Genomic DNA, 25,768 nt, shown 5'->3' on the forward strand with positions numbered 1-25,768 from the left:
GAGAATAATGGCGCTGTGGCACCGCGAAAGCTTATTTATAAACCATAGAGTTGTCGGAATCTTTTAAGAGGCAAAGAAAAGGCGACGACAACTTCTTTTTCTTCTCTCTTCCTCCTCTCTCTACCTTTCACTTACTACCCTATCCCTTGATTATCATCACCACCCCCTGGGCCTGTTTGTTCCTTCTTTCTTTACCTTCAAACTGCCACAGCTCCCCTAATTCGCTTTTTCTGTCCTTTCTTCCTTTCTACATCTACTAATAATGATCTTCAAATCGTTCATTTCTACTTCCACAGCCGTTATGGCTTTCGTTTCGGGTATCGCTGCGACTATGGCGCCTAATTACCCTGGGCCCGGCACTATTTGGACTGCCGGCAAACAATACACTCTCACCTGGGGTAATTAATCGACATAGTGTGTACATACTCAGCTTGCGCAATTCATTCTGACGGTGTACTATTTTCTTTTTACCACTTTTGTTAAATTTATAGCTGATGATGGTAGCTCGCCCAGCATGAACGAGACCTGGACGAACTTCAAGATTGGTATGTCACTTGAAACCAACATACTGCCCCACAATCGCATTTTCTGCATTGACAACCCACTAATTGGATGATATATATCATAGACTTTATGACTGGAGACAACACCAACATGGTTCTCTTGGAGAATGTTGCCTCAGTAAGCAAAAGCACCAGAGGAATATAGAAAATCTCCCTTTTTTATTATTTTTTTACTAATGTGGAGCACATTTACTCTATTTAGGGATTGGACGCAAGCACCGCATCCTCTTACACGTGGACTGCTCCACAAGTTGATCCTTACTCCGCAGTCTACTTTTTCCAATACACCAACGGTTCGTATACAGTGCCATCGATCTCATCGTTCATATATCCACTTTATTCTGTGATCAATTGGAACGAGCATCCAGCTAACTCGGTTTGTTTTTGTATATCTGTATTTGTGGCGTAACACTGTAGATGCTGGCGCGGCTGCATGGACCACTCGCTTTGCCATCGTCGCTCAGGATGGCGATACTCCCACTGCTGAGCCCCAACAGACTCAGCCCGGCGGTAAGTTTAACATCACATCAATTATAATCGCTTAATTCAGCAAATTCGGTAAAGTAATTAAGCTGTTATGCTGACGATTTCTGTTTTATTTTTTTCCTTGTTTGACAATAGGTGAGGCCATTCCATGGGGTACTGGTAAATTAGCCAGCGGCGTTGCTGCTTCGTCTAGTGCTGCCTCTTCTCCTGCAGTAGAGTCTTCTCCTGCTCCTGCAAGCAGCTCCGTTGCTGCTAGCAGCAGCAGCAGCCCTGCTTCCTCCAGCAGTGATGATGCTCAGAGCTCGCCTGCCTCGACATCTTCGGGTGTTCCCGCATCTGCCGATTCCGATGAAGTCGCTGACGATAACGCTGCTGGATCCACCCGTGCTTCGCTTGGTGCCATGGTCGTTGGCTTGGTTGCTGCTGGCTATGCTCTTGCTTAAATCCAACATAATAGGTTATTTTGTGTTCTGTGTTGTAGACGTTGACGTTGTGTGTACTAGTACTCTAAATTATTATTGTCGTGTATACTCCCGCTACCTCTCACTCCCTTCCATCACTGTTACTAATACTACCTACTACTACCCTCTATTATCCACCATTATCCACCATCTATTTTCGATCGTCCCTTTCCCTCCTATTTCAGCTTCCTTTTTTTTTTGTTTTTGGCAAAAAGCCGAGGAAAAACAAACACACAAATTCAAAACGCTTCCTCAGTCAAAATACACAGCAATTAATTTATCAGATAACTTAACTTAACTCAATTTCAATATAAACGTATAAATAATTATTTCAATCCTTTCTCTTCTATTTTTTTATGCAACGAAAATAGCATCCTTGAGCGCGTTGTAAGCAGTCTCCAAATCATCATTAACCACAACACGATCATAGGCACCAGGGGTTTCACCGTATTCCCATTCTCGCTTAGAAGCTTCCAAACGTGCCTTGACGGCTTCCTCGGTCTCCGTGCCACGACCACGCAACCGTTGCTCCAAAACTTCAAGACTTGGTGGCCGAACAAAGATATAACGAGGGTTCAATTGGGTTTGCTTGACTAACTTTACGCCTTGCATATCAATATCCAACATGCATACTTTGCCTGACTCAACCACATCCTCAACTGCTTTGATCGAGGTACCTGCATACAGTATATAAATATGTGTACGTGTGTGAGTGGATTTGGATATATGCATTGTGCGTGAATTAATACATAATAGGTTACCCTCTTTTTTTTCCCAGATATTAAAAAAAGGCTTATTTCTCTCTTTTTTGATTTTTTTTTGGCCGTGAATGACTTACCATACATGTTACCGGAAAACGTGGCGCTTTCAATGAACTTGCCAGCAGCAATTTCCGCTTCCATACGTTCCTTGGCTACAAAGTGGTAGTCTTTGCCATTACTTTCTCCTGGGCGTGGCTTCCGCGTAGTGTCTGTGTAATTTTTATATTCCAGCATTTAGAGAAATTGTATAAAAAAACAGGCCACGATAATCTCGCTTGTTGTTGGAGAATTCAGAGAGTAATTGTGTTATTAAATACATTACGCGAAATGCTGAATCCAAAGGTGTCTGGGTATTCTGCAAAAAGACGCTTCAACAATGTCGATTTTCCGGATCCGGATGGACCTGAGATTACAAAGATTCTGGAGGCAGTTTGCATGGCTGTGTGATGTGGAATGTGGATTGTCAAGAGTTAGGGAGACGACAAGGAGGAAAAAAAAGTTACAAGGAAGGAAAGAACGTGGGCTAAGCCTGCTAACTAAATACGAACAAGGATCGACAATTTTTGCTGTTGCGTTCCCGACTCCGAGTGATTAGATGATGCTAATTAGTTTGCACTTGATTGAACTTCTGATGCATATGTGTCTGCTTTTTAACTATCAGTATTTTCCTTTTATTACCTGAATCAAAGCATAAATTAGCAACTACGACATGTGGTACCTTTGACAGACCTGTCAAACGCATGAAGACGTCATGGGATATTCTCTTGTACCATGATGACATGCGGCCTCTATCTAACAGATAAAGAAGGGATCAAAGGCAAATTTAAGCCATATACCATTTGGACTTTCACAGTACACTCTTTAGGATACTGCAGATTAGTATGCGCCTTTGCCATACTGTGATAACTCCCCCACCTTGTACCGTGCCTTCGCTGGAAAAAGCACGATTATCATTGTAGGTTTTTCACTTCCCTAAGTGGTTGAATGTGGTATGCGGACATGAGTGATTCAATAGAAATGCTTCTAGTAAATCATTGTATGCGTACTGTTAGCATGCTTTGATGTGAGAAAGTGATATATCAATAGCTTCTAGTTAGTCCATGTCGTTTGTCGGCCTCAACAGTATAGTATAAAGTTTTCTGTATCACCCGTTTTATCTTATCGCATCCGCTCGGGCCACAAAATACGACCATGGGCATCATTAAACATGCACCCGTAGGTGTCCTCACTATTCTGATTTGATCACTATCAGTACACCCCGCCATTATTGGCTTTGCTTGCAACGAAAGTAATCATAGCTTCTAGTGATTCAGACGCTACATACGGTAACTTCTAGGTGTTTGTTGCAAATGGCGATAACCACAAAACATTGCTTGTCGCCCCTTTATCGCTACTCAAGGATTCATACATAGCGACCAAGGGAAGACATAACTTCAAGCTGACAATGACCCAGTATTTCGGCTCAAAACTGAAGGGAGTGTCGCTGATAAACAATTAAGCTTACTTTTAACAGCGAAAATCATCATCATCTTTATGAGCGATTTCATGCCAGTCTGCTGGTGCGGGGCCCGAGAGTCTCGGTCTTTATTCTTACATTCATTAAACTGAAGAAGCAGCCGGTTCAATACTTATCCTCATCAATAACTTGGAAAGACGAACATGCCCAGTAATTGAGTTACCCATCTACTAAGCATGAGTGGCAATAGCTTAACCACTATCGGTTTTGGCATTTCACACAAAGTAGGGAAATTTTTTCTCCACACACTACTTTGACCTGGGCCTGAATTTTCACTCGTTTGTTGAGGCAAACCAGATAGAAGCAGTAGCAGCTTATTTTATTTACACTTTCAAACAATGTTTCGCAACATAATTACGAAATCGTTACCCATTCAACAAACAGCTGCACGACGCAATTATGCTTCTACACCATTCTTAAAAGATTTTATCACTTCTGAAGAAAAGGGTCCTGTCGAAACCTCGATTGAGGCCAAGGTACGCTTGCACAAATAATTAAATAAAAACGACGTGATACTGATACTATTTCCCTTTAACATACATAAAAGCTTATTGAAGAATTTGATCCCTCCACACTGCACATTGTTAATGAATCGCACATGCACTCACACCATTCTGCCATGAAGGGCAACACAAACAAGGAAACCCATTTTCGGTATGTCACAGGGGCAAGAAGGGAGAGTTGACAACTTTTCAAAAAAACATAGCACTAAATGTTATATGGGGAACAACACAAAATTATGACAGGATAACGCTTATCTCGAAAAAGTTTGATGGCAAGGTAAAGTTGATATATTGTTGAAACGAGTTGCGACAAAGTACTGATCCTTAAAACGGGGAACTATGTATGTAGTCTTTGATGCAACGCCATCGCTCAGTCTACAAGCTTTTGCAACAAGAAATTGATGAAGGCGTCCACGCCCTTACCCTTAGAACTAAAACACAAGCAGAGATCGAAAAGAAGGTTTAGAAACAGCAATAAACAATAGTAAACCCTCTTATTAACGAGATGACGATGATGATGCATTACTTGTGTATAAAAGTTTAATCTAGTATTAGTGAATCAACAAATTGACGAACGACTGCTTGCCCACCGGAATTAACAAATCGATTTGCTCGACATACAATAGAAGCATGTGCGTTCATTGCGTCGATATAGATAAGTACACGCTCCCATTCGAGCTGGAGCATGTTCATTTGGATCTCAAACTGCTCCTTTGCAAGATGCATGGCCGAATGTTTTGTTTTCAATGCTTTGGATGGTTCGATGTTGTACAACGACCTGTGATCTTTGGTATCACGTTGCTGCTGAGTCGTTTGCGGAGCCTTATCAGCATTGGCCTCGTTGGGTATCGTTTCTCCAGCGTCGAGTGTATCCACCAAGATGGGGTCTTCTTCGTGATCGTTGTGATGGTGATGGTGACGCTTATTATTATTATTTTTATCGTGAGTTAGGGTATCGTCGCTATAGCTATGACCACACTCTTCGTCATACTGCAGCATTTCCTTTCCGCTCTTGTCCGATGCTAGCAGTCTTGCTACTCGATACCGAGACGCGAGTCCTTGGGTGCCGATATATGTGAACGCCAAAATTCCAAAGATGGGGACCAAAATTGGGCTAAATAGTAGCAACACAAGTCTGATCACTGATCCAGTTTTGATTCGTCGCTTCTTATTCTTGTGCCGTTCTTTGTCTGGATGCCGTGCGTCAAAGGCAGTGATCACACTCGAGTATTCCGAATCTAGTGATCTAGCGTTCGATATTAATATCATTATTTCTAATATATTAATTAAAAGTTGACCCCCTGTAGAACAGCTCGATATCTTTTACATACAATTCAACTTCCTTGATGTCTTTAAAGTAGTTACATGTATCCATGGCTGCACTCCAGTAGGGCACAGTACGATCGTTGGCTACGTTTGCATATGTGCGCCGTGTCTTGAATTTGGCCAAGTATTGATAAAACTCGCGGTCTGGATCTGCTAATATGCTCAATATCGGACGCCCATTTTCATGCGAATCCAAAAGTTGTAATTGCTCGCCTGTCCTTGACAGCATATGACCAGTGACAAAATTGTACACTTTTCCGAACTTTGTGTTTGCTTCACGGCGTACGCCTAAATGAGGTGTGGCAAATGTTACGTACAGCTAGGTACACAAAAAAAGCAACGATACAGGGTGCCAAGTTAGTCTTAAAGAAAAATAGCTCTTTTGATTCCTGAGATAATCACCATTTCCGTTACTTACAAGAGGTTCGACGGTATCAAAGAATCCTTTTTTGCCCAAGACACCAATGGCATAACGAGCCATTAACCCTCCCAATGAATATCCGATTAAGATCAGGCGAGTAACGATCTTGCGTTCTTCATCTGCCAAATACTTGACATAATCTTGTATCTATTCTTAAAAGTAGCATTCCATTACGATCTGTCACTTTTATGGTTCCTTTCCTCTAAGGCTCCCATACCTCGGCAGCAAGTCTTTTACCGCAGATATCAACCTATCCATAAAATTCATCCTTCCCTTTCGTCAGGAAATGTATGATAACGTAATATCAACCTAAAAACCTCGTACCCCATCGTAGGTATATTTGCTCTCGTTACAAGCAACATTTAACTTTTAATCATGAAGAAATAGGAAAAAAGAAAGCATTAGTTTATATTCCCTAATAATTATTTTGTCATGACGATCAATAACTTACCACGGAAATGGATTTAGAATCCATGACTTCCGTGATTTGCTTTTCAATGAAGCCCATGTGGCTTTTAACTCCCCACAATCCGTGCTGGCATACTACAAGTGTGGTTTTCTCTGACATTCTTCAATCGAAAGGAAGAGAAAAAAGAAGGATGCAAGGGCTGAAACTAAGCTTTATATATATTACTGCTTAAAGGAAGCCGAAATAATGATAATGCGCATTTCGGGTAAACTCGGCCCGTTCTGATTAGAAAGTACGCGTTCACTTGCCTGATTTGCTTTCTATTCTTTATGTCTTGGCGATCTGTAGTGATGTTCTCCTCTCATGCGTGTATGTATTCATACGTAGAGAACACAAGAAAGCATTGCTCAAGATTAAATATGATGATTGTCTTTATTGCTAGTGATGCTAAAGGTGGCAGATTATGAGGCAAAGAACCGAAAAAAAGCCGGACTGTTCCAGTAAAATATAAAAAGGGGAGAAGATGCGATATATAGCGTAAGCCTATTGATCTGATTTTTATTCGCTTTTAAATATATCATGTCGGGTATAATACATGACTCATCTTCAATTTCGCGCATGCCAATGATTATTCAGTTGTTATCATATAGCAAGACCGAAGAAGCCTTTACTCAGTCTACTTGATGATGGCGCAAACCAGCCCCTTTCCTACAAAGATATACCTGGGCAAACATGGCAACATTGATGATACAATGTGGAAAGGGATAGATGAGAAATATAATCCTGATCTGTGCCTGCCATCATTCAAGATCTCATAGTATAAAGATACAATTATAGTATCATACTGTATGATCGTACAGTACATACTATTATTCATCTGAGGTCGTTCCCGACAAAACGCCAATGTCGTTGTGTATAACCCTGTGAATGACGAAGATGGATGGTTTTTCAGAACCTTTGTGTATGGACAGTGTACACATGTAGTGCTCAATCAGATACACGTGCATTCGTTGTAAATTACTCTATTTTGTTGATGTGCTATTTAACAAACAAATAAGTATGTACAATTTCGCATGAACCGCTTTTCCATTAGGCTGCTGACATTGTGAGTAGTTCATGCAACAAGAATAGATCTCATAGGAACAGACCTTATAACTCAAAGGAACGCTTACCTACTCTGAGCCCAAACAGATCATATTCTCCATTATTCGATATATACACATTACATATTTTCCCTTAGACTTCTAATTTTTATTATTATTCGGTAAAGATATTTGTAAACTTTAATCGACCTTAATGCTGCCAAAAATCTTGCGCAAGAAGAAAAGACATGCCAAGTAACCGACAGCACCTGTAAATAAAGATTGTATTAGGTCCGATTCTCGCTCCTTTGTCAATGATGCTTGACATATTTTCCTTTTTAAAAAAAACATCACTTACCAGTCAAGACCGTCAACAATATACTAATAATGGCAGAGTACCCAAGGTAAAGTACAGTACTCGTGAAGCTGTTGATATCGAGTTTGGTGAGGTAGTAAAGAATGGAGTACAAGAAGACGTAGAAGCCACAGGCACCGGCAGTCAAGAATGAGCGCCATGACCAATGGTAATCTTCATTGCACAAGTGGAAATAGCACATGAGGATGGTGACTTGGGAGCAGGTCAGAAGCAGGACGCCAAAGACGAGGAACAAGAAACCGATGCCATAGTAAATGCGGTGGAACCAGATGCTGTTCATGATGAAGTATAATTCAATAAAGATGGCACCGAATGGTAAGATACCACCCATAAAGATTGAAGGGATAGGGCGAAGGTAGAATGGCTGGTCAGGGATTTGGCGAGGGATCTGGTTGGTGCGAACGGGCGCTTCGATTCTGGGCTTACGGAATCCAAAGTAGGAACCAGCAACGCTGAGCGGGAAGGAGATGATGGCGTACAAGCCAAGTACGGCGACCATGGTGCCAAACGGAACGGCTCCGGATGAATCCGAGGCGATCAAGAAAAAGTTGAGAGCAAACAAAGAACCGAGGATCAAACTAACAGCATAACGCGATGTCAGTTTCAGTTTTCTAAAACGCATTTCTCTGTTTCTTTACCACCACTTTTTTGTCTCCTTCCACTAATTGATATAGCTTACCCAGGGAAGAAAACAGCAGTCAAAGCCACGTTCGACTTCCATGCCTCACCGCCATTCATCTTATATGTGCGAGCTGACACGAAACCGGCAATGCAGCCAAAAACCATGAAGAAAATGATCATGACAGTAGCAAGCGAACCACGATTCGATGGCGAAAGGAAACCGAGAACAGCGAACACTGTTGAAAGCAAAGATGTTTAAATGAGCAACCGCGTGAAAATTCACCCGCCTATCAACCTTATTTGCGTGCCGTTTCCTTACCAAGGGTCAGCGCTGTCATGGCAATCAATTGGGTACCGCTACCAACAAGAACAGACAGCATCATCAACTGGGTTGGTGGGCGGAAAACATCACCATGGACCAACTTCCAGCCATAATCTTCCTGGACATCCTCCTAGACATTATACCCCCATTATAATGTCAGTAACCTTCTTTTTTTTTTCTCTCTCTCTCTCTCTCTCTCTCTCTTCCATCGTAAACAGACGCACCTGAGCCTCAACAGCGTTGTAGCGAGAGATATCCTTGTGCAATGCACGGAGCAAAATCATGCCAACCATGCCGGTCAAGAACAGCACAATGACAATCGAGTTGACAAGGGAGAACCAGTGAATCGAAGGATCAAGAATATGCAAGTAGTTATCCCATCGAGTGGCCCAAGCAGTGTTTGATGGCTAAAATTTAAGTTCCCATTCAACACCAAAAATAGCAAATTTTTCAGTTAGTTTCTTTTTTTTTTTTCTACTTGCTCGTATACCAAATGTATTTTAGTCCTAGTCAACTAAAAATATCTCTCCGTTTGAACCCTTCTCTCAACGCCATCGTGAGCTTCCCCGTGCACCCTGACACACTTACCAACCAAGTGACGCTATAGGTGTAGACAACCTTGGACTTGCCATCCTCCTTCAAACTAAATGCCAAATCCTTCTTGTCGCAGACAGGATTCTTGTTCTTATCCAACTTGGTGTCCTTGCTTGCGGGAAACACGACGACACCGACAACGCGGCGGAAGCCTCCGGGACGATCATGGAAATAGATATAGATGTTATAGTGGTTGTTGAGCATCGCCTTGTCACCGTTGGTGTAGCCGAGGCTGAAACCAATGTTGTAGTACTTTTCGCCAGTGTGGTCATCTGTGTTCTCGTGTGCAGCTGGCAAGCCATCAATTACCCAATTGATTCCATAGTCGTCCGTAATGAGCTGATTGATGAACTGAGCATCTTCCTTCGGGATGGGCTTGGTTTCGCACAATAACTGGCAGGTTTCGTTGCTAGCCATACGAAGCTATATATAAAAACATATGTGTATAGAGAAAGCTTCACTAAGTATATCGCATATAGATTTACAGGGCACGCCTCTCCCCTCTTATAGCGCACTTGGCCAGGGTCCCTTCCCTTCCCCTATTCGTTTCCAACGCCTACTTACCTCAAAGGGCGAAGTGAAAATACGATCACCAAAAAGAATGCTGCCCAGGCTTTCTGATTGCTTTTGTGGACCGCCTTCCGGTTCGCAAAAATGAAGCTTTTCATAGTAATAGTCGTACGAGATAATGGACTTGACTTGCTGGTTGGACATGGGCGTTAAGCTGTTGACGTAAAGTGCTACAGGATCTTCCATAGCATAATCCTTCGGCGCCACACCGGGCAAGTAAAAGGCTGTGCAAATGTTAGACCATAGTGCCACCAGGGCTACTATGACCCAAGTTTTCGGCAAGCTGTGCATCATATAAAGATGATGGAGAAGGAAAAGATGTAGAAGAATACAAGAGAGAGAAAGAAAGCGCGAGAGTTTAAGGAAAAGCCAAGCCCGTGGCACCAAGGTACTACCTGTTCCGCCTCCGCTTTTGGTAAAGGCGTAGATCCACGATCGGGTAAATGGCATTCCGTATCGAGAATTGGCACTAAAAACCGTTGCGAGTTAGTTTAACGCTACTTCAAGCTTATTCGATGAATAAATTGACTGTGATATTTTGAGCAAATTTATGCCTCACAAAACATATGCTCATTTGATGACAGCCTATACGCGAGTAATTTTTGGCATTTCCCCCTCACCTTTCATTCGTTTAATACATGAACAAAACAAACAGAGCTCCAGAAAAAGTAGTTCTTCGCACTATAAGAATAACCAAGCTAATAAAAGAGACATTACCTAAAAGTGTATGATGTCAGCTTACGCGGGAAGTTATATGTAGTAGAGCTTAGTACTAACACTACGTGCTAAGGATTGAGAAACTTTGCCTTGAAAAATGTCAACAATGTTTTGGTTTCTTTAATATTGCGTCCGCATCTTTGGTAACGTTTACAACTGTTTATATCATAGGTTATAGACATATAAATTAAGGCAAGAGAAATCCAACCTTTGCAGGATGATGCTTTTAGCAAATGGCACTGGTACCCTTATAGATAAAATTATTGCTGTATGAGTGTAACCATGAGTGACGCTCTTGTAATTCGACTCTTAATTTTATGAATGGATTTCGCCTGCAATTTGATTAGGCGAAAGACTCTGACGCATCGTTTTCCGTGCACTTTCCTCCTTGATACTTTCCTACCTACGCAGTAATAACTTGAAGTAGGTATGTATGACTCTAATGCAACGTAGTTAACAGAAATATTAAACTTGGTACATAAGGTTTTTAAGTGACTTCGGAACATCCCAAGGACAGATCTGTAGCTTACGCATATGTAGATAGGGTAAACCAAATCAAAGATCCCTCTCCCCTTGCTCATTGAAGCCCCTTCTACTAAAATTTAAATGAAGTGAGCAGGGGTGGAGGATATCATTAAATATAAGCCAGCGGGACCTCTTTATCTGTGTAAGCTACAGATATGCACAATATGGCATGTATGGTAAAGTGCTTCGTTTTCAATGGTGCATTAAAAAAACATGACGCGAGTTTCTAGAAAAAATGTTTAGTCGATACATTCAACATATCATAGGAAAAAAGCATGACTGGTTTCGTTATGGACTGAATAGCTCACCTACAAACAACAGATTGTACGGTAATTGTGCACTGGATAGACAGTCGCAGTGTGTCATCTGTATGCGTCAACAAATGTTCAGGGAGAAAAACAACATCATTAATGAGGAACACGTTCAAGGGAGATCAATCAGCAACGAAAGCAGAAATTCTAATGTTTACAATCTGGTTTGTGGTTTGCAAAAAGGATGGGACCCCTGTTTGCAAGGATATAAAACCATAAGGACCTTCATCGTCGCTAGCGACGGATGGTGTTTGTAGTAATAATGAACAATGTGATTACGACGAATTGGATGTTTTAAGACCACGGCCAGTTTTTGATAGTAGCATATAGCGTGACCTGTGCCTATTGGACCAACATCTGCATCTTTCTTTGCGGATCTTCCACGCTCTTGGTATATGTCTTTGTCATTTAAAGGTAAGGAATCCATAACAACAATACAAGTTTTACCCTTTTCTAAGTTAGGGGCGTCAATGCAGTTGTATTTATTATGCTTGTCATTGATGCTACTGTATCATTAGATGTCATTCAAGATATTTATTTATGAGTCTAATATTTTTGGAACCGACCCTGACCATCTTACTGACATAAGTTGAAAGCTTGAATCAAGGAAGTATGTTTATATATTCGATTCCTGCAACCAACATGCTATATGTGCCCTGGGGACCTATAAAGCTGACGATTATTGGATCTTTTTATTCTTTCCTTAGCCTCATGATGCGGAAAGAGCTGCGGTATGTAATTGTTCACAATAGCAAAACCATTACATAGGCTTTTCCCCCCGTATTTCCTATGGATATACCAATATTTTTAGAGGCACTAAATGTAATGTAAAATAATTTTGATATGACCTCGAATGGCGTATGCACTGGTTTAGGTGTATGTAGGATGTAAGTACATAATGCTCAAAGCTGAAGATCTGATCGATATTATAAATGTGAGATGAAGCAAACAGTATATGAAAATGCCCATTTGCCAAAGTAAACCTTCGATAACCTTTTTGATATGGGCACAATTAAAGCGAAGGGCGGCGTTATAGAACGGCTAATAACGATGAAGCAAACCCCAAACGCCGATTTCAAACACAGTATAAGATGGTGGATTTCACGCAGCAGTAGTTGCTGTGCATCCTCTCTTTCTACTGCTCATGCTCAAGTTCAAGCATCCAAGTCGCGTAGATGCACCTTTCGTATTGTTTTGCGAGTATCTGTAGTTGCTAACTTTGACGTTTGCTTTTCGTTGTCGTTTTTACTACTATTTACTTAACAATGAGCCCTGTTGCTTGTGATTTAAGAAGGAATTGCGTTTACGCATCTGATGTCTTGGTTTGCTCCTAATTACTGGGATCGATCGCGTTTCCTGTCATGGTAAGCAAAATCTCAGGTTTATTGTATATCTCACAACAAAAGGAAAGGAGCTGCATTTTTTTTTCTTTTTAACTGAGTATAGATCTCACGTACTCACTGTCATGCTTTCGCTTTTTTATTACATATGATAGCAATAGCTTGCTTCTCGCACTGTCTTGCTCAGGTAAAGTAACGTTAAACCAAAAACAACTCAGCATCTTATTTTGTTTGTATCATGAAAATGCTAGGATAATCAAATTATACTGCTGTTATCCCTTCTCCTCCCGTTGCCGCCAGGTTTTCCATTGCTACGCGAATGCCTAACTCGCTGATTTTGATCAGGTGTGTTTGCTATGGAACACGCTTGAGGTTCGAGTCCTCTCCTGATCTGGGAGGGCAGGGCGCGGCTATAGGCTTCTCGGCATCCTTTACGGTTTGCCTTGAGAGTGCCTAAAAGTCTGAACATGTGAGGGTGAGATTCCCTCAAGGCGACCCTGCCTCCGAGTGTGGACTGAAATAAATTATTTTCCACCAGGTGGGTACCGAGAGCAGTTACCATTAACAGGAATAGCGTATATGCCGGCGAAAGTCGCGGCAGCTGTCAGCGGGTCAAGTGCCGGTGGCTTCCTGGGTAATCATTTTCCACTGAAACTAGTGCTCTCCGCCATAGGTTCTTCGTGAACCTGCGCCCATGCGACAGTTGGGCCTGTCTCCGTCCCCCATATTCTACTTTTTTTGCGCTCACTTTCTTGAGCATTAGCAACGATCCTGGATCCTGTGGATTAAAACACAATCTTGAGGTAAGTACTCATTGCCTATAGTGGGTTTATTTCCGATAAGGATGACTCACTTACTATATCCTAGTTGTTTGGATGTATCTGCTGATGACGGCGACACACGCATTTGGCACACAAGAATTCTTAGTGGATTCATGCCTTAAGGTAATGTTGCAGTTCAAATTTTGTCTTCATATAAGAAACTTCATTCAGGCCACAGAAAACTGACACGCATAGATCCTACCGTATTTACGGTTGGTAGCAGAGGAAAAGAGGAAGGAAGGATTCGGCGAATTGAATTGATACAGTCCATCCCTACTAAATTGACCTCTTTAAAATCAATCCTCGGGAACTCCAATCTTTTGGCGACAACGTCCCCTCAAGCAGATATAGCGCAGAGATCAATCCCACCAAGCTTCAACACTCGCTACTGTCAACACATTCGGCGATATTTGAGGGTCGAAGTTAACGGGGATTGACTGTACAATAAATGATTAAATCATTTTCTGCTTTCTATTATAACTTAATACTTCATTTTCTGACTTAATGTTGTATGCGATGGCTACGATGGGTACATTCTTCAATTACGGATCATATGAGCCTAACAAAGTTTTCTTCAGGTAGTGTTTTCGCTACCTTAATTAGATATGGACTTCAAGTATTGAGGATCAATGTGATAAGTTCTTTTTCGCGTCAAGAGTACGGTTCACGGATACTTGTAGCCATGATTGTTGCTAAGACTAGAAGGTGAAGTATATACTAAACATAGACATGACACTTTCCTCCAGGAGTCGCTAGCAATAGGTGTGTAGTAACTGAACAACTTCAGCTCTTGTAAGTGCGGCGACCTACTCAAATTTTCAAGCTTTGGTTGGAAACCGGTATCATACGTTGGCAAAGCTTACTTTTTCCAGGGATCGTGTTCGTAACAGAAAATCGAGGTTGTTGAACATGGGTTCAAAATAAAGTCTCATATAACCGTAGTGGTACAAGGTGAGATATCTGGGCCGCACTAGCATACCGATAGAGCTTCTATAGCCCTCTACATTTTCTGTTGCTTTGCCGCGATCCTGGATCTTCAGTTAAAGGAACACGACGTGCTGCTTCGTTGTAAAGAATTGGTTCCAGTCCCGTTGAGGTAAAGCCGACATTATCCAAATCTCTGATATGGTGTAGAAAGTTTATAACCAACAAAATTGAGAATCATTTCAATATGAGAATTTAAAATCCTGATTCCTTTATAGTAAACATTTATTTTAGGGCGCTGATGATGAAATGTAGAAACTCTTGTGGTGAAGTTGCACACCTCTTCGTCTGCTGCCCACACATCTATACCCTTACTATAAGCCTCAATGTAGCGCACACATCCATTAAAGTATATTCTAATCTTCGTGGGAGTATTACTGGGTGGAGATGCGTTACACAAAGCTATGGGTAAGTTCTTCTTCAAACTGTCAAATATGTAATATAGAAAGAGGTGAAGATGGATTTAGCGCGTTTCATGCTGCCGTATGTCGCGGATACACTTTGTACCGACTATGCTGCCAACCATTTCAATTTCACCTGCCCCAGCTAAAAGTGGCAGACTTTGAGTGCCCATACCTTTTTTTTGCTGAGACAAATGACAACATAAACGTATAACAATTGTACAGAAAGTACCTAAAAATCATTATTACAGGTTTGTTTTAGCTGGTCATGCATACAAAGGTATTTATGGAACCTCAAAAAAATGCATCGTTTATGTCGGTTATAAACTTGTTGCACCATAACCGTTTGGGCCTTCAGGGATTTTACAGGGCCGTGACGAGCGGCATGAATCGAAATTTGGACTTTTGGGATAGTAACTAAAATATAGATAGATTGAGCGAGTGAATTGCGCACTTGCCAGAGAGTCGAAAACGCGTAATGCTATTATGATTATCGGCAACGCTTAGCTCCACCACTGTTTGAACATATTCTTCCAGTAACGGGAGTAACTTCTCGTAATTGCCTTTTACCCTAGTTGTTGTAGCCAATACTTTAATCTACAGACATGAACGACTCGTTTATTGTTCGTTTTTCAGTCAAAATACTTACACATTATGTAGCGCATGAACACGTACGTTCCATGAATTTTATCTTGCTTTCCTGCACAGTACGCGGGATGGATCTTTTGTGCTCGGTACTAGGCGACAACATTATGTAAAGCATTAGAAAGGTTATGGTTGAGTCTATAGTACATCCGAGCACAGATGTGCAATAATGCGGTGGTGCTTGGTATATACAGTAATGCAGTGAGTGTCCTCATCTCAGGTCCTGCTTGATGCAAAATTCACGGTATAATACGCTGATGACTTTTAAATGCTGCACCACACAGAGAGATCTAAATATCAATCCCAACAACACAAGTTACATAGATAATAAGTAATAGCTTTTATGTATTTAATACATGTATCAATAATATTCTATTTTGAGGAAGAGAGCAAGCTAATGATTTGTTGTTTGTCTAAAAATGGGCGAAATACGCGTTTGAAAAGGATGAGGAATATGATACGAGAGTTATATGGGTACTTTAACATAAAAAGAATCTGGTATGTGTAATAATATGCAGAGAAGAATATATATGCCAAACTATCGATGATTATGAAATCTGTACAATCCGTCTAGCTATAAGGGCTTTGATGAAGATGCTTTTGCTGCTATTGATGTCACGGTGCATCACTGTACCGCAACCGCGGCACCGGTACAGTACACTTCTACACCACCCAATATCCACGCTCCTCCACAGCTCAAGCAGGCCACTGTGGTATGCCTTTTTTCTAATTTAATGATTGTTGCACCACGTACAGCAGCTATACAACAGCGAAAAATGAAATCAGAAATTATTAAGTTCACAATCAACCTCGTCCGTAATTGTTTTCCTCTCATGTGTGTTAAACCTCTCTCTTTCAACTTCGCACGAAACTAGTAGTGCGACCATGTGAGCATTGCTCGGTCTGTTTTATTGGTAATGGACCGTGCTCGACACATGGAAGGGGGGAATGATCATAACATCAAAATTGGCGAGCAACTAATTTATGGCTTGGTTTTGATACTCGTCTCGCAGTTGGCGTATGCGTCGAAACGACCGATGCACGATCACGCTTAAAAATCAGATCATTGAGCTCCGTAGCCAATCGGTAGAATCGCTTCACTGCATTTGGTGCAAGCAAACCTGCCCCCAAAGTTGAGCTATACCAGGCGTGTGGGGTTCGTACGCCTGGCTCCAAGGCAACGACATGCATCAAAACGAGGCTTTGCTGGGCCTTCTGGCGGTATGGTGAGGTGCATATCGAACCAAGTATCCCAATGTTCTTCGAACATGTCGACGTATTTGAGAGTGGGTGTCCACAAAACCGCAGCAAGCTGCTGGGTTCGGAGATCCCAGAATGATCGTGGTTGGTGTTGCTGAGATGTATTGCCGAGGTTCGCGTCAAAGTCAAAGGCACCTGACCAGACGTGTAGCTTGTTAGCTGCTGCGCAAATGTAGCAAGGGTGTTGATATGCGGAACAAGCGCTTGCAAAGGTATGATATGGTAGACAGCAGTGATTGAAGGACTTGTATGTGAGCCTCATGTTGCGCTTGTTGGTGTCGAGCTTGTGCCTCAAAACGCGATGCAAACTGATGGTTGAGATCAGAGAGTTGATGTGCGATTTCGGGAACAGTTCTTCTCAGTCGCATCTGCTCCGGCTCTTCTGTCTCTTGTACAGCCGCCTCAACAGAACTAACAAATAGGCGTTAAAGGGATAAGAACACACTTTATATGATTCTCAATATAGTTACCTTTCGAACTGCTGATACAACTCGCTTTGGAACAAAGGATGGTTCCAAAGGTAATGCTGAGGATACTGTTTCTTAATTTTAAGAAGAACGGAATCCTGCAGAAAGACAACACGCAGCTCATCCAACAGCTTCAAAAGCATGTCGGCGGCGCAAGATACTTCTTCAACTCTGCCTTCATCTAACCTTTGACGCCAGTAATCGACAAACTTGAAGATTTGCTTGCGCAGTTCTTCCGGTGGTTCAACATTGGCGCGAGGAAGGTTAAAAAAAAGCCGCATTCCATTTGAAAACCTGCAAGAGTTCGCAGGAGTTCGTGGGGGAGGTTGGTGAGGTAGGCGGTCGTCAAAGAGCTGGTGTTCCAACGGCCTGCACGACGAATTGCGCCCTCGCTCGAGCCACCAATCTCTGCCATCCGAGCAGCGGCGCCACGCATAGCATGTGTCTTGGCTTTCGAATGAAGCGAGGCTCCCTCGAAAGCCTTGGTGATTGCTTTGAGGTGCTGGCTGTATGACATCTCCTTTTCAGGAGCTGTCGGCGACGCCTTGATCACTTTGCGTAGGAACCAGTCCACGTTCTTGTTGACACCCGGAAATTGTTCCCTGGTTATCTCGTAGCGACTGAACAAATAGCAAGCGAGCATCATTTGCGGACAGATGTTGACGTTTTTGTTGCGCATACAGCCAGCAACCTCCACACGCCCAAACTTGTTAGTCTTGCCTTACTTTAAAACCATTACGAGGGCATGGCAAGGACTTGAACCTTCATCCTCTAGATGTAATGTTTGCAAATCTGCAAACTCCATCTTTCGAATGCTCTCGCCACGAAGCAAACCGTAGTGCTGCAAAAGGAACGCGGTGCCGTTGCGGAGGCCGTTTTCAGTTCCCTTTGCCCAGAACTGCTCGACGATCTTTTCCATCTCTGTATGGGTTGTGTATCCGTCTGCTGCAGTGAAGGCACCCTTTAAATGAAAAGCAGATCTGTTAAGTTACTGTGCTATTAAACATCAATGGCTTCTTTAACTTACCCTATCATCGGAATTGGCGCGAGCAATCTTCTGATCCTCTCTGCGCAACCAGTCGAGTAACGCTTCAACACGTTTTCCGCGAGGGCTCGGGCGGAAATTTGTCGACTAAGCATTGTTCGGCCCATAGGTCGACAATTGCAGCAGCATATGCTTCGACGGTTGTGTATCGCACCCTCTTTCCAGAGACGCCTGCAGCAAGTTGAGCATACGCTGCGAATTCTGGATTAATGAGCGGCTCGGTAGTGGAGGAGGAGGAGGAAGCGGCAGCGGTAGTGCTATTGGTGGTTATGGTCGTGGTAGTACTAGTTGTGTTGATGGTGGTGCCGATAGTAGAAGCGACCGTCGATGCTTCTCTGGCCTCGTCCATAGTGTCCATCATGTCCATCACTTCGTAAGCTGTATCGACATTGGACAGTGTGTTGAGCTCCGTAATGTCGTCATGGTCATCAGCATTGCTGCCATTATTGCTCTCATTAGCGACTATCGACATCGTGTGCAGCTCATGGGCAGGTGGAGACAAACTATTCGCGGCAGCAAGTGCGGGTGAGGTCTCGCTTCAGGCTGATGAGGGTTCTCCGGCGCAGCTTTTTTCTTCCTCGCTTTTGGTGAGCTCGGAAAGCAGCCTCATAGAAGGTTATGATCAATAAAATTGTGTTTATTTCTCTATACGTGTTATATCGTGAACAAGAGAACCAACCTCTTCTTTCGGAAGAAGGTGAAGTTTTCCATCGTCAGGAATGGGATTCACACCCATCTTGGTACACCATCTTTTGAACTCTTTTTGACGGCTCAAGTACTGGTTGGTGGTGTCTGCAAGGCGGCTTTCACGCGCCAGCCTAAACGTCTCGAGAACAACGCAATCTCTGGCCTCTCTGTAAACCACATCTCCATCGTTTTCGACAGTTGCTGCAGCAAGTTCAGCATCGTTCTGCAGAGACAATTCGGTCAAAGAAATCTCCGTTTCTGTTTCGACTTTGTGCAGGAGTGCTGTTAAGCTGTCTTCGTCCGCTTCCAAGACCACCCATGATTACGAAGATATGAAAAGTAAAGTGTGTTTAGTCAAGGAAGAAAAAAGAATCTTTTGAGGGCCGGGTGCCTAAACCACGCATTCCTGCAAAAATTGAATTCGGGTTTTGGAAAAAGATTTTTTCCAAATCCCCGATGTAGTGCGTATCACGAGACATCATTTGCCAAGCTGACGTCTATGAACAACAAAACTTTCCAATATAAAACTACTTACCATTTTCATGCACAGAGGTTTATTTATAAAAGCTGTACTGATCCAATAAAAAGAGGGGTACTTTTATTGTGTGTAGGAATAAAACATGTGGGGTATCATCTCAGGGAAGTTGAGGATCGAGTAAGCGTGAATTATTTATACATGCTCTTTTGATGGACTGACAAGAGATTTCAAGACTATATATTCCTTCAACTTCCTCACTATCTAGCAAATCCTCTGCAAAGTCATCCGCCATTGGCCGAATACCCAGCACCCTTTCATCATCTCTGTTTCGTTGTTGTGGTTGGCGACTATTAGTGCTGCTAGATGGTTCGTTTGTGCGTCGAAAATCATACCATCTCCTACTAGTGGCACCCAAAAACGCGTTGCTTCTTCCTTCTTTGGTTGCTGCTGGCTTGTTGTAACACTGAACAAGCCCAATAGCTGAGAACTGCTGGCCACTTTGCTTGAAGATCTTGCGCACTGAGTGCTGTCCCTCGAAAAGCATATGATTCATGACGAGCGTTTGCAAACTAAGGCTTGGCATTAGAATCGAGGCGCGATACGGCTCTGTTCCAATGATGGCACTGTCTTCCACAACCAAATCTTCCAGAGACGATGGAATGTCACCAAAAAAGGATTCTTTGAGAACTGTTTGTCGAATTGTGAGCTGCCGCAGCGATAAGCATGTAGCCTCCAATGCTCGCTGCTGTAACCGTCGTTGGATATGCAAAAGTAGACTAGCACCACCATTGATGTCTCCTCCGCCCTCGGTGTTATTACTAGCAACGTTGCTATTATATGTGATGGCCATATGTTCAAGTGTCAAAGTTTCTAGACCAGGACAAGCCTCAAGCAAGGAAAACAAGGTGAAATGCTCATAGCGTGCAAGGTTCAGATGTTTGAGATGTATCAAGGAGCCGAGAAATTTCATAAATGAGTCATTGTTGGCAGGCGGTGTGACACATGCTTGGAGTGAAAGCGATACCAAACTTTCACTAAAGCACCAGTTGTTTTCAGCCGTCCAAATGCTGTGAATGTTACGTGTCGTTCCAAAATGTTGTATGGGTAATCCACAGGCAAAGATGGTTGAGAGTAAATGGCGTGTGAGATAGAGCTGGAAGAGATTGACGGTTTGTACCTTGGGGCAAGAGCGTACAAATAACCCAAAAGCTGGGACCTCGGCCTGCTTCCATGTCCGGCTCGCCCACTTGTATGTCATTAGCATGTCCAGTAGATCGTATTCAAATGCTCTTTCTCCAACGCGATCAAGGTGCTTGGGTCTTGTTTCAAGTGAAAAGGATTCCAAATTAGGATAATTCCGCGCAGCATAAACGAACCAGTCGCTCATGTGCTCGGGAAGGCCGCGATAGATGGATAAATAGAAATGCGTAAGCTTCTTGGCAACACTACCACTACTTGTAAATTTTGCTGTTGTTGTTGTTGCTTGTAGCGGTGATGGTGGCGGAAATAGGCGGTTGATGATTTCGTCCGGCGTCATATCGGGCCTATCCCACAGATCTTGATCTTCTTCGTCGTCGTCAATGGCAGCATTCGGCTCGCGCTGTCGTTCTCGTGCTTGGCTCTCAGTATGGAAAGTCTCTGCAAACACCCACACGTGCTGGAGATCTGGACAAAGCTGATGCACAGCATCCATGTAGCTACACGTCCATGAGCCATTGATCCAGTTAAGGTACATACTTGTCAAGCGTGGCACTTTCCGCAGTAAACGAAGTATTGCTCCTTTTTGTAGACGAGGGATTGATAAATGCAGTTGAGTCAAGGTGGTAGGCAGTGTCCAAAACGTGTCAATGGACGTTCCGAGAAAGCTTCTGCTGGGGGCGAGTTTGCCGCAGCTCAATGCCGGTGCTGTTGTTACTATTAAGTTATCGGTGTCATTATCATTTGTGATGTGATTATCAGCCGACTTGGGTAAAGTAATAGAGTGGTTGCCGTGGTCACAACTGGTGGTGTTATTGTTGCCATGGTGATTGCTTTGATGATGAAACGAGGAGACAGTAAATGATTTAAGGAACGGCAAGTGCCCGGGTAACCGACTCGATGACGGCTTTTCCAGGACCTCAGTGCCCAAATCCATATGCAGCTCCTTGACAGCGTGACCCAACTGCAATAGCTCTTGTTGTTCCTCCTTGCCTTGAGATTGCGCGATCGCGTCAAGTACACCGCAAAGGTGGGCACACTGGTTTGCAGTGCGGATAGTAACGCTGGTGTAAAATTTGGCAATAAAGGAGAGGTACCACTGGCGGCAAACAAAGAGGCACGCATAGCAGTCTTCTTCGCAAAGGTAATTGTTTATGTTCAATAGTATATCCTGAGGAAGCGACGACGCGGCGGAAAGAGTTGGTGTGGCGGTGGTGGCTACTGTTTGTGAGCTGCCAGCCGCAGTGCTACAAGTAGTACTAGCGTGGAGCATACTGGTGTATTTGTGTTTAGAAGATGGGCAAGAGAAGAGGAAAGTAAGAAAAAAATAAGAAAGAGAGAAAGAGAGGATGAAATCCGCATTCAACTGTTGGTGCTATTGCTGCTGCGGCTGCTGCTTCTGCAAGTCATGGGCTAGGCAGGCAGACAGGCACTTGGTGTATGTGTGTATGTGAAAAATGGTCGTACACGGCGCAGACCCAGCTGTGCCATGACAGGCTGCTGATTCATTATTGTTGCTCTAATTACATAAAAAGGCAACGCACTCCTTACAAAACGGTTCCCTCTCGCTTTCTCGTGCCCCGCATACTGTGTATGCGCTGCAGAAGCTGATATCTTAGACTCAGATCAAATTTTGATGTAACGACGTACCAGCAAACTGCAATCAGCATTGCTTGCCTTCCTAAAAAGTACCGCCTTTCTGTTTGCTTTTATTATTTGCTTTTCCTCTTCCCTTTCTTTTCGCTCTTCCTTTCTCATTTTTGAATGCTGGAGCTCGTTGAACCATGGTCTTGAATAAACCTGACGAATATAAAAAGGGTCTTGATTCCCCATACGGCGATGAGAAACCGCCCACATCAGCTGGTCTAGTAGGCGATCCTGAAGCGCGGTCTAAAGACGTGTTTGCACAACTGACCGATTTAGATGTAAATTTAGAACAATGAAAAAAAAAGAGGAATCCTTCTTTTGCTTCTTTGCATTTGATGTTTAAAGTGGTACTCCTTATTCGCTCACGCTTATATAGAACGGCTTTCAATGTCTGTTGGACAAAGTCAAGCAAGATATGCAAGCTTCCAAGGTAAAAAATACTATTGCTAACTGAGTGCCACATACATATTTTCACCTCTGACACATAACAAACCATATGCGTATTGAACAAACTTTCGGTCTTTAGGATGCAATGCTGTTCCTAAGAAAGCGAGCCGCCCTTGAAGAAGAATACGGGAAACAGATGATCAAACTCGCGCAATCAATGTCAGAATCTTTTGACAAGGCACATCCGCGTTCAGGGTTTGTGATTCACTTTTTACACGCACACAAAAAAAAATAGAGAAAGGGGGAACAGGGGAAAAGGGAGAAAGCGGACAAAAGGAATGGCGGTTGGTGGTGAATACAGAGAGTTACTGATATGAATGGTCTTACAACTGTAGCACGTACGGTGATGCCTGGACATCGTTCCTCAAAGTACACGAAACGATTGGTGAACAACGTTTACGGTTTTCTTCTGACGTTACTGAAGTCGCAGACGATTTGCAACTGTTAGTCAAGGATACTGAAAAGGGTAGAAAGCAGGTAACGCTTAATTGTTTTTCGTTAGTACAAGAAGCGAAGCGATCAATTAGGAGAATTAAGCCGGTTTTTCTTTTCCTTCACTCCTCCCCCACATAGGTCAAAGATGTTGGTCTGAAGCATGAAAAGCAACTTAGCGACGCAGATCTGACTTTGGAAAAGGTCCGTTCCCATTCTACACTAAGAAATAAGGAGGAAGAGAGCAAGTGCGAAATAATTTACTAACAGACAGACACCATTTAGTGCAAGCAAAAGTACGAAATGCATAGCGAGGAATGGGAGCGAGCAATTTTACAAAAGAACAACGATCCGTTACATGTTCCTAAAAAAGGATTGTTTAAAAACAACAAAACACAAGCCCAGGTACCCGACTTTTTAATACTCGAAATTATTATATATCGTGCTAATTGATTTATCATATGATAGTTGAATAAAATGGAAGAAGATGCCCGAGTCAAGGCAACCATGGCAGATCAAAACTATAGGCAACAGTTGCAGGCAACCAATGCTTCACGGCAAGAATATTTCCAAACCCATTTGCCAAAAATAGTATCGGTACGTTATGGAGTTCTATTTTAAGGAACGAATTCAAGCTAAGGAGCAATGATAATAGCGGGAAAAAAATACTTACTCTTGCTATCTTTACGTAATAGAGCTTAAAAGATGTAGGAGATGAATGTTGCGTGGCACTTCGATACCAACTTGCACGCTATGCGTATATCTTTGAACAGGCATTGACTGCCGACGGTTTGGCGCTCGATAATGATGATGGATTGGGATTACGGTCTTTGACGGAGAAGATTGATAAGGATGCAGATATGACCGATTTTATAAAGTCATACAGCAGCCGTGGAAATGGCAGGGCATACAAAAGCGAGATCCCTTTCAAAGAGTACAGCATGGTAAGAAGGATTGGCAGTGCGACCAGTGTCAAATCGATGGAGAACAGTGGATAGGTCAGCTTACATAGTATGAAATGTGCTTTCTAGTCTGCCAATGCCCTTACTGTCCTAAATCCAAATCCAGTGTTTGGCGTGGATCTCAACACATTGATGGATCGTGACCGAGAAGAAGTTCCATTAATTCTTATAAAATGCGCTGAAGTTGTCGAAACATACGGCTTGAATACCGTTGGCATTTACCGTCTGTCTGGAGTAAATACCCAAATCCAAAAACTCAGGGCAGCATTCGACCGCGATTGTCGTGGCGTAAACCTCCTCACGGAAGAATACATTTCGGATATCAACAATATTACCAGTGTACTGAAGTTATGGTTCCGCGAGCTACCGGATCCACTATTCCCACGTTCAACTTATCAGCACTTTTTGTCTGCAGCCAGTAAGTAAACATTTTTCTTGTTGCGGCGTTACTGGCTGTAAATAGGGCGCTATTGCTGCATGGGAAATGGAGCGCACATTTTATTGACGTGATCAATGTTACACAGAAATCGAGGATGAGCGGATGCGTGTGTTGGGTTTGCATACAGTCATCAATGATTTACCAGATGCCCATTATGCCACATTGAAATACCTCATGGGTCATCTTGACAAGTAAGAATGCCTCCATTTTAATTCTTTTGACGGAAAAGAAAAACCAAAGAAAAATGTCCAGATTACTTATTGCAAGCATGTATGTTTATCGCAGAGTACAACAACTTCAGCGATATAACAAGATGGGTTCTGCGAACCTGGCGACTATTTTCGGCTTGACACTGATGGGCAATGAGTCGGGAGTGACAGGCGCAAGTATTGATTCGCAGGATAGTGAGCGGTTAGCAGAAACACAATGGCAGGTCAGGGTTGTTCAAACAATTCTGGACAACTACCGGTTGATATTTGAACCTGATGAGCCATAAAGGTGGATCCGCGATGTATAGTATTTCAAGACACACACTGACGCATTTATATAAGATATCCCTCTTAATAAAAACCATCAAAAAGGTTACTTCATCTCTTGTATTTAATCTCCTATAGATTATCCCAAACAAATCACACAGTCATCTTCTGTTGTTACATATGTGTGGATGATCTGATTTGAGAAGACCTGAGTACTGCAGATTGCAGAGCCTTGATTTAGGGCTGACAGACAAACTATGAAGCTATTTTATATTATGGTAGGATTATATATGATACTCTTCGTATACCCTGTGATGGATTTCCACTCTTATGCGGTAGAAGATGGCTTCTGCCCGGGTCCCTGACCATATTTTGTGTAATCACAGCAGATACCCACTCTCCTTGCCACATACTTATGTGGTCCACTGGGCCACAGTAAACATGACAACAATAACGGCATGATATCGTTATACGAG

The 25,768-nt window shown here is 42.8% G+C and overlaps 7 protein-coding genes across 7 annotated transcripts; 3 read left to right on the forward strand and 4 right to left on the reverse strand.

The window, feature by feature from the left end:
- The first annotated feature begins 84 nt into the window (after positions 1 to 84).
- BDB00DRAFT_842944 (uncharacterized protein) lies at positions 85 to 1,826 on the forward strand. Its single transcript, XM_053124921.1, has 6 exons — positions 85 to 398; positions 492 to 545; positions 629 to 681; positions 766 to 856; positions 981 to 1,073; positions 1,185 to 1,826. Exons 1-6 carry the CDS (start codon positions 263 to 265, stop codon positions 1,490 to 1,492), a joined length of 735 nt encoding a protein of 244 aa, XP_052975710.1. The 5' UTR covers positions 85 to 262; the 3' UTR covers positions 1,493 to 1,826.
- Positions 1,827 to 2,792, reverse strand: BDB00DRAFT_842946 (guanylate kinase). The gene is made up of 3 exons (XM_053124922.1): positions 2,594 to 2,792; positions 2,349 to 2,480; positions 1,827 to 2,187 (listed from the first exon to the last, which is right to left on the reverse strand). Exons 1-3 carry the CDS (start codon positions 2,706 to 2,708, stop codon positions 1,865 to 1,867), a joined length of 570 nt encoding a protein of 189 aa, XP_052975711.1. The 5' UTR covers positions 2,709 to 2,792; the 3' UTR covers positions 1,827 to 1,864.
- Positions 2,793 to 4,125: 1,333 nt separating this feature from the next.
- On the forward strand, positions 4,126 to 4,756 carry BDB00DRAFT_770543 (bola protein; the record flags this gene model as incomplete). Its single annotated transcript, XM_053119888.1, has 3 exons — positions 4,126 to 4,263; positions 4,335 to 4,445; positions 4,640 to 4,756. 3 exons carry the CDS (start codon positions 4,126 to 4,128, stop codon positions 4,754 to 4,756), a joined length of 366 nt encoding a protein of 121 aa, XP_052975712.1.
- Positions 4,545 to 6,955, reverse strand: BDB00DRAFT_941600 (putative serine esterase-domain-containing protein). Its single transcript, XM_053129373.1, has 7 exons — positions 6,489 to 6,955; positions 6,362 to 6,403; positions 6,255 to 6,287; positions 6,035 to 6,184; positions 5,622 to 5,935; positions 4,817 to 5,536; positions 4,545 to 4,721 (listed from the first exon to the last, which is right to left on the reverse strand). The coding sequence occupies exons 1-6, from the start codon at positions 6,603 to 6,605 to the stop codon at positions 4,831 to 4,833; spliced, it is 1,362 nt and encodes a 453-aa protein (XP_052975713.1). The 5' UTR covers positions 6,606 to 6,955; the 3' UTR covers positions 4,545 to 4,721; positions 4,817 to 4,830.
- A 774-nt stretch (positions 6,956 to 7,729) lies between these two features.
- On the reverse strand, positions 7,730 to 10,302 carry BDB00DRAFT_884491 (uncharacterized protein; the record flags this gene model as incomplete). Its single annotated transcript, XM_053128333.1, has 7 exons — positions 7,730 to 7,797; positions 7,887 to 8,482; positions 8,584 to 8,761; positions 8,845 to 8,977; positions 9,072 to 9,254; positions 9,436 to 9,864; positions 10,006 to 10,302. The coding sequence occupies 7 exons, from the start codon at positions 10,300 to 10,302 to the stop codon at positions 7,730 to 7,732; spliced, it is 1,884 nt and encodes a 627-aa protein (XP_052975714.1).
- Positions 10,303 to 19,759: 9,457 nt separating this feature from the next.
- On the reverse strand, positions 19,760 to 22,249 carry BDB00DRAFT_941602 (uncharacterized protein). Its single transcript, XM_053129374.1, has one exon. The coding sequence runs from the start codon at positions 22,160 to 22,162 to the stop codon at positions 19,850 to 19,852; it is 2,313 nt and encodes a 770-aa protein (XP_052975715.1). The 5' UTR covers positions 22,163 to 22,249; the 3' UTR covers positions 19,760 to 19,849.
- A 204-nt stretch (positions 22,250 to 22,453) lies between these two features.
- Positions 22,454 to 25,413, forward strand: BDB00DRAFT_842971 (Rho GTPase activation protein). Its single transcript, XM_053124923.1, has 10 exons — positions 22,454 to 22,966; positions 23,063 to 23,178; positions 23,319 to 23,460; positions 23,557 to 23,619; positions 23,701 to 23,820; positions 23,884 to 24,012; positions 24,111 to 24,359; positions 24,447 to 24,795; positions 24,902 to 25,007; positions 25,102 to 25,413. Exons 1-10 carry the CDS (start codon positions 22,952 to 22,954, stop codon positions 25,310 to 25,312), a joined length of 1,500 nt encoding a protein of 499 aa, XP_052975716.1. The 5' UTR covers positions 22,454 to 22,951; the 3' UTR covers positions 25,313 to 25,413.
- Positions 25,414 to 25,768: the final 355 nt, after the last annotated feature.

The sequence above is a fragment of the Zychaea mexicana genome, assembly GCF_025766255.1.
Source record: "Zychaea mexicana strain RSA 1403 chromosome Unknown BDB00scaffold_87, whole genome shotgun sequence".
Lineage (NCBI taxonomy): Eukaryota > Fungi > Mucoromycota > Mucoromycetes > Mucorales > Lichtheimiaceae > Zychaea > Zychaea mexicana.

Coding starts and splice junctions, on each gene's coding strand:
- BDB00DRAFT_941602 (XM_053129374.1), bottom strand. CDS start 22,162: ATGCTCCACGCTAGTACTACTTGTAGCACTGCGGCTGGCAGCTCACAA.
- BDB00DRAFT_842971 (XM_053124923.1), top strand. Junction 23,461..23,556: donor CTGAAAAGGGTAGAAAGCAG/GTAACGCTTAAT, acceptor TCCCCCACATAG/GTCAAAGATGTTGGTCTGAA. Junction 24,013..24,110: donor ATTTGCCAAAAATAGTATCG/GTACGTTATGGA, acceptor TTTACGTAATAG/AGCTTAAAAGATGTAGGAGA.
- BDB00DRAFT_842944 (XM_053124921.1), top strand. CDS start 263: ATGATCTTCAAATCGTTCATTTCTACTTCCACAGCCGTTATGGCTTTC. Junction 546..628: donor CTGGACGAACTTCAAGATTG/GTATGTCACTTG, acceptor TATATATCATAG/ACTTTATGACTGGAGACAAC. Junction 857..980: donor CTTTTTCCAATACACCAACG/GTTCGTATACAG, acceptor GTAACACTGTAG/ATGCTGGCGCGGCTGCATGG.
- BDB00DRAFT_941600 (XM_053129373.1), bottom strand. CDS start 6,605: ATGTCAGAGAAAACCACACTTGTAGTATGCCAGCACGGATTGTGGGGA. Junction 6,404..6,488: donor ATTCTAAATCCATTTCCGTG/GTAAGTTATTGA, acceptor CATGATTAAAAG/TTAAATGTTGCTTGTAACGA. Junction 5,537..5,621: donor GACATCAAGGAAGTTGAATT/GTATGTAAAAGA, acceptor ATCGAACGCTAG/ATCACTAGATTCGGAATACT.
- BDB00DRAFT_842946 (XM_053124922.1), bottom strand. CDS start 2,708: ATGCAAACTGCCTCCAGAATCTTTGTAATCTCAGGTCCATCCGGATCC. Junction 2,481..2,593: donor CTTTGGATTCAGCATTTCGC/GTAATGTATTTA, acceptor AAAATTACACAG/ACACTACGCGGAAGCCACGC. Junction 2,188..2,348: donor GTTTTCCGGTAACATGTATG/GTAAGTCATTCA, acceptor TACTGTATGCAG/GTACCTCGATCAAAGCAGTT.